The sequence below is a fragment of the Sceloporus occidentalis genome, unplaced genomic scaffold (assembly GCF_023333645.1).
Source record: "Sceloporus occidentalis isolate IW3139 unplaced genomic scaffold, rSceOcc1.0.p SCAF_10, whole genome shotgun sequence".
In the NCBI taxonomy this organism is placed as follows: Eukaryota; Metazoa; Chordata; class Lepidosauria; order Squamata; family Phrynosomatidae; genus Sceloporus; species Sceloporus occidentalis.
Window position 1 is genome coordinate 11772487 of NW_028316990.1, and position 7001 is coordinate 11779487.

At 40.9% G+C, this 7001-nt stretch overlaps 1 protein-coding gene across 2 annotated transcripts; it reads left to right on the forward strand.

The window, feature by feature from the left end:
- The first annotated feature begins 763 nt into the window (after window positions 1–763).
- On the forward strand, window positions 764–6653 carry POP4 (POP4 ribonuclease P/MRP subunit). 2 transcript variants are annotated; one of them, XM_089540377.1, is made up of 7 exons: window positions 764–840; window positions 1523–1575; window positions 3391–3614; window positions 4900–4977; window positions 5187–5248; window positions 5905–6006; window positions 6358–6653. In XM_089540377.1, exons 1-7 carry the CDS (start codon window positions 834–836, stop codon window positions 6492–6494), a joined length of 663 nt encoding a protein of 220 aa, XP_089396503.1. In that variant the 5' UTR covers window positions 764–833; the 3' UTR covers window positions 6495–6653. The 2 variants fall into 2 exon arrangements, with proteins under 2 accessions (XP_089396503.1, XP_089396504.1); XM_089540378.1 differs by lacking the exon at window positions 4900–4977.
- Window positions 6654–7001: the final 348 nt, after the last annotated feature.

The following is a 7001-nucleotide window of genomic DNA, read 5'->3' on the forward strand; positions in this document are numbered from 1 at the left end:
TTCTTTCCTGTTGAAGTTGCCCAGATGTTTATGGATTTCAGTGGCTTCTTTATGCATTCTGATCTGATAGCTTTTGGCATGGTCCAGGATTTCAGTGTTTTCAAATATCACTTTATGCCTAGGAGCACCTTTGAGACTAACTGAAAGAAAGAAGTTGGCAGCATGAGCTTTTCTAGACCTCAGTCTACTTCCTCAGATGCATTTGGACGGAGATGCATTAATAATAGCAACCTATTTGGAGAACTGTCCCAATTTTAAAAATAGTGGGCATTGCCTATATAGGAAACAATAGACTAGTCAGCTGTGGAGGGGAGGCAATTGCCTTATTTCTCACACAGATCTTATTTTGTCAGATCCAAATGGAAACAGGAATAACCCCACCAAAAAAATTAAATCCAAAAAAATTAACCTCACATAGCAATTGTGCTCTTTAAACATTCCTAAGATGCTGCAAATGCTGCCTTCGAATTGCTTTGAAAATGCAAAAAGAGATACAAAACGCCCAATCTTGTGACTGATGTTTATGAAACGCCAGCCTTGCAAGGTTGCACTGTTTTCCTTCTTTTTGAATGCGCATGCGTGAAGCAAAGCCTCGCTCTCGTCCCCCCTCCCATCCCTTTCTTTGTTCTTACCTCAATAGTCCTGCGTGCAACGCGACATGTAAGCTTTCTTTTAATTGGCCGCTTTCCTTGTTAGGTCACCCACCCTGTAGACCTATCAGAGAACAGCAACGGCGCATGCGCATTTCATTCGGTGCGTGGGAGCTGAGGGAGACGTTTCGCTCCCGCTGCTCGGCTTCGTCTCCATTTTGGAGGAGAGGAAGGTTGGGCAAAATGGAAAGTAAGTGGCTCCAACTCTTAATTTCATGCCAGTTTTTGTGGAAGGTGACATTTTAATCGTTTATATTAAAGGTTATTATTTCTACACTGGTTGTGTAGATCCACTTCGACACCGCTTTAAGTGCTGCAGCTCCAGCTAAGGAATCCTGGGAGTTGTAGTCTGTTGAGCTCTCTGACAGAGAAAGGCTGAATGTCTCACAAAACTGCATTTCCCAGGATTCCCTAGCATTGAGTCAAGGCAGTTAAAGCGGTCTCAAACTGGGTTATTAATGCAGTGTGTTTGAGTCCCTCCTCGGCCATGAAAAAAGAGACAAGTCACATGCTCTCAGCCTCAGAGGAAGAAGGAAATCTGGAGCTTTTGGGAGCAGGAGGGTGTCTTGAAAGTGGCCTTTTGTGGCAGCAAAAGGTATTTCCACGAAGGGCTTGAAAACAGATATATTGCCAAAAACAGATCTTTCTTCCAGTATCAAATTCCTGGGTTAAAGTAAATGGTTTGCTGGAACAATAAAGACGCCAGATGGTCCACGTTTCTCCACTTTTATCTCCTTGCGTAACCATCCACTTCCATATTGCGCCTTGATTTTGAACATAAGATCGGTGAAATTGCTCCTCGAAAGAATGTGCTTCCTTTTCAGAAACAGTGTCCAGTCTTTTAATGGAAAAAACCTCCTTTTGTCTTCCAGGTCTTTTATATAAGCCGCTGCCTCAAGAAACGGTGAAGCTGCTTAATGTTCAGGTACAGTGGTCCCTCCTTATTCCGCCGTGCAAATAAAAACACACGATCCTTTTTACCTTAAGAGACCACCTCTCTAGGAATTTCCAGGTCCTCCGGAGCAACTCTATGGTCGACATCTGCCAGAGGTTGGCCATAGGATCATGCTGGAGGACCTACAAGTGCCTAGAGAGGTGTTTTCTGATTTCCAGAACATCTCTATGGTCAACTTCTGGCAGAATTGTGCTGGAGGACCTAAAGATTCCTAGAGATTAATCACAAATGCAAATAATCAAATCCGCAAAAGACAAATCTGCAGATGTGGAGGGCCAAGTGTATTTTGTGTTTTGTGGGGATGGAATGACTAACAGAAATACGAATGTGGGTGGGAAATGCTTTGCTGTGTGCTTGCCATCAAAGGATAGGGAACGCATAGCTTTCCATACGCTCTTAGGCTGCAGCTCCCAGTGGTTCCTCAACATTTGGAGTTGGGACACAAGACCCCCATGAAAGTGGGAAATGCAAATAAAAAGCTTTTTTTTTAACCTGAGAGAACATCTCTGTAGCAAGCTTTAGGTCCTTCAGCACAACTCTGTGGTCAACATCTGTCAGGAGATGACCATAGAATTATGCTGGAGGGCCTACAGATGCCTAAAGAAATGTTTTCTCTAACAATGTCTATGTCCACCAGTTAAACTCGATGGCCCATATCTGGGCACAGTAGCACTGGAGGACCTAGGGATTCTTTGAAAGAACGTATTAATCAAATCCTCAAATAAACAAAGCTGCAAGAGTCAAAGCCGCACATGTGGATGGCTAACAGTATAGCCAGAGGTGAAGGATGATGGGATCTGCAGTTCAGCAGTATCTGGAGGGGCAGATGTTCCCCATCCCTAGTGTAGAATAAATTTGAATGAATATGCATTACAACTGAGTAACAGAACACTCATATATGTCCACTATTGAATTCTAATAAGCTTATTTACAGGTATGTTGGTGTTCAAAATACTATAAGTCCTGCAAGATCAAGCTAAACACCTGTTTAGCCCAAAAACCTATTTCTTAGAATGATCAATGCCCTGGGAAAATAGCAAATGGTTCAAAAGACAATAGCTTTACCCAGTAATGTTAAATTAATTTTAACACATTTCATATGGAGCTGCCTCTGAAAACCTCTGGTATGGGGTGCAACAGCCGTTCAGTATTTAGGAGTATCAGTATTTGTTACTGGAGCCAATAGAAAAGGCAGGTGTTGATGTTAAGAGGCATTCATCGCAGGGACCAGGCTTACACAAAGACCCAGTTTCTCCTGCTCCTCTACACCTGAGACCCTGCTCTCCCTCTTAATTCCTATTTTCCAAAATTGTGCATGTGAATATGCAGTTTCATCTGTTCACTGGATTGATGGACGCTGAGTGTTCAAAGCAAAATCTGGGGTGGGGGTGGGTGGGGATGGGGATGGAAAACACATTGGAAGATAGTAACAGAATTCATAATGACCTAGATAAACAAGAAAATTGGGTAGAAAATAATATAATGAAATTCAAGAGAGACAAATTAAGAATTCTATAATTTAAACCACAAAAAAGACATGTACAGGTATAAGATGGGGGCTAAGATGGTGGGCATCCTCAAAAAGAGGATGGACGGTGACCTGCTGGGGCTGCTTTAGTTGGATATCCTGAAAAGGGAGTTGAACTTGATGGCCTGTGAAGCCCCTTTCAACTCTTTGTTTTTATGACTCAATGCCACTGAGATCATGTGGAGCAAAATGGGACCCAGGTGCCATCACCCTTCCCTCTTTTTTGCATTAATGACTGCTGAAACTCATTTTTGCAGCCAGAAGGCTCAAAGGAGGCAGAGATCTTTGTAAAAGCATTCCTGAAGCGCAGTATGCCCCAGAAGAGTGATGAAGCCATCCAAGAGCACCTAACCCACAAAGCTGTCGTCCTTGAGCATTTCCGCAAGAGGAGGAAAGTGCAGAAGAAGAAAAGAGGGAAAGGTTTGTCTACCAAGCAAAGGAGAGAGATGCGGCTCTTTGAGATTAAACCGGAACAGCAGAGGTACACTAAGGGTCTAGGGTCTGGCCTGCTGGAGTTGTAAGGGTTTGAATGCGGGCAGAGTAAGATGTGGAGGGTTGGAGCTGGAAAACCTCTGGCGAAAAACTGAATGTCAGGTACCCCCCATCAGATGAAAACAAAGAAAGATCAAACCTGAGAATGCCATAGCTCCTCAGAAATCTTAATATATATATAATAATAGCACTATGATTCTGTAATGCTAATGCGTAGTGTGAATGGGCAGTTGGACTAGGTAGAAGGCAGATTTGGTTCTTCTAGTAAATCTCTGGGTGGTTTGAGATAGATCAACATAGGTTTCTGATTTTCATTTGTTTAGCAATAGCAATATAGCAATAGCAAGTACATTTCTATACTACTTATCAGTGAACTAGCACTCCCTAAGCGGTTTACAATGTGTAAGCCAATCTCCCCCAACAAGTTGGGTACTCATTTTACCAACCTACGAAAGGATGGAAGGCTGAACTCACAACCTTATCGGTCCAGTACTGCCATTTAACCACTGCACCACCAGACTTTCAACCCTTCTAAATTATGCAGTGGAAGAAGTTACAAGTATACTGGGGAGCGAGGTAAGAGGGAGGAGTGGATTTGTGTGTGTGAAAAGAATGTGAGCTCACTTCTGACACTGAAAGCCAATTCCTGGACTCAGCATACACTCAGGGGAACTCTTGTTCCTTAACTGTAAGTGTATATTCTCCCACCCACCTAAACAACTATTTTGCACCTGGTTTTAGTATAAAATCAGTTGATTCTGCAAGCCTGCAGCAATGTAGCTGATACTGAGCTAAACAGACCAATAGTTAAAGCTTGTAAAAGTTGGGTGTGGGTTAAGACTAGTAGTTCCAAATGACCACTTGCCATGCTGTCTGTGATTTTATGGATTTTATTGTCGGTTCTTGTATAGTTTTTAAAAATGATATTATCGTGGTCTGCGAGTGTCCCAGCTTTGTATAAGGTGACTTCCTAGAATATTCCAAGCATCAGGTTGTGTTTAACTTTTCTGAAATGGTGCATGACCACTAGAGGGCAACTGATGATCTTACTATTGTGGAAGCACTTGATTTTAAATACAAGCCATGAGAACTTTTAAGCCTGGAAATCCTCTGTCTGGGCAATAAGTTAGACCATTCTAGGCATTTATTTTTACATTTAAGAAACTGTTCAATAAGGGTAAAAACGTTTTCAGATTCTAATTCTGAATACTCAAAACAGATGCTTTGTGATACTGCTGTTATTAAAAAATAAAAATCTGTGGCTTGTTCTTCAGGTATGAGATATTTGTGCCATTGCATGAATTATGGAAACAATACATCAGGGATCTCTGCAATGGACTCAAGCCTGATGCGTAAGTTCCTTTGACTTAAGTAACGGTTGGGACAATTAGTTGCCATTGTATAGAGACTGTTCCATAGAAAGTCGAGGTATTTTTCCCAGATGGACAATACTCTTTTATCATTGACACTAGCCTTCCAAGACAGCCCCTTTTCTGAGTGTTATATTTGGTCTGTTCTTTTTAATTCTTTGATGAATTTTAAATTATATGTTTTTTATTAGACAGCCGCAGATGGTTCAGACCAAATTGCTAAAAGCTGATCTTCATGGAGCTCTCGTTACAGGTATTCTTGTTCTATTTCTACATATAGTCCAATTTTGATTTAAAATGGTTGTATCCCAGAAATTGAGAGAAGACTGTAACCTCATTGATTCAACCTGAGTTGATTGTTAATCAGTTCTATCAAGTGGCTGATCAGTGAAACCAGAGTAAGCTTTCAGATGAGAAATTAAGGGTTGTAAGGAAACAAAAGTCAATCAATCAGTAATTTATTTCAGCCAACAAGCCATCAACAGAAACAAAAGTATAATTTGGTATTAGATTAATTGTTCCATTTCCCTCCTTCTTCACACTACAGAAAATGCTTCTTCTAATATTGTCGGTTCTTGTATTAAGTTGTGTGCCTAGTGCAGAACCCAAACCACTACACCACACTAATTCTAGCCTACACCTCCTACTGTTCCTTGTCATAGGATGATCTTTGGCTCCAGTATTATGAAAGAGGGAGAAAACCTCTTTGCCCATATTTTCCATATCATGCCATATTTTCCATACCATGTCTATACACTTCTATCTTGTTTCCCCTTTATTTACCTGCTTTCATTTGTTTGCACAGTTGTGTTCCGTGTAGCACACACAAGGAAATCATGCAACAAAGTAGTGAAGTGTGTCATACCAAAATTGTCAGCCTAACTCTAACGACCTGTTTTGTTTGTCTAGTCACTAAATCCAAATGTCCCTCCTACGTTGGTACTACGGGCATCATCGTGCAGGAAATGAAACACATTTTCAAAATCATTACAAAAGAAGACAAATTGAAAGGTCAGCATAGCACACACCTATTTCTTCACATAATCTTATGACTTCAGTTTTTTCCAGTGACAGCTATTCATCTTCCCTAAAAACATTAGGAAAGATCCTGAGGTCAGATTACTTTTATCTGAAATTTCTCATGTACTCTTCCATGCTTTATCCCTGACTCCCTTCTTGTCTTCTGTTACTTGCATCTGTTTCCTGAATGTCACCCCTTGGGGTAGGGAGCATTGTTCTCATTCTTTGTAATGTAACCTGTTCATGAAAAGTTCTCTATGAATTAGAGTGGTTTGCGACAGGAGTCCAGTGCACATAATAAATATCAGCCATTTACTTTTTTATTTGTGGCTTCTCTTTCAGTTATTCCAAAGCTTAACAATGTCTTCAGCATCGAGCTCGATGGGTTTGTATCCTATATCTATGGGAGCAGAATCCAGTTCCGTGCCAGTGAGCGTTCTGCAAAGAAGTTCAAAGGAAGAGGAACCCTTGATCTGTAGCGTTCCTAGAGATTCACAAACGAATACTGTACAGTGTTTTCAAGCAATGAACAGTGTTCACAGCAGCTAGCTGAGAATTCATACGTAGTTATGCATTCGCAGCTACATCTGTGGTGTAAGATCTTGGCTATTATTGGTTAAATAAAATTATTCCAGTCATCTTTTCTTCCACTTGCTTTATTTATAAAGCACTGTTGATTGTTTTATAATTGTTCTGTTACGTTTTCAGAATGTCTGGGGCAGTAAGATTAAGCATTTTCCAGGCATGGGGTGTGTTCTAGTCAGAGCTTGGAAGAGATTATTTTGGAAGGCTTGAGGCACTTGGAGAGTTGTAGACCAAAACAGCAACTATTCCAAGGTCCAGTTCTTATTGCATATTCATGTAACTTTCTCGTGGATGTTTCAAGATAATAGCAAATTAAAAGCCTTGGTAATAGAAAAGAGGGTGTGTGAAGCATACATTGTAACATAGGAGATGGACGAGCTTTACTTATTGAGGAAAGTTTT

Coding starts and splice junctions, on each gene's coding strand:
- POP4 (XM_089540377.1), top strand. Junction 3,615..4,899: donor ATTAAACCGGAACAGCAGAG/GTACACTAAGGG, acceptor CTTGTTCTTCAG/GTATGAGATATTTGTGCCAT. Junction 5,249..5,904: donor TCATGGAGCTCTCGTTACAG/GTATTCTTGTTC, acceptor TTGTTTGTCTAG/TCACTAAATCCAAATGTCCC.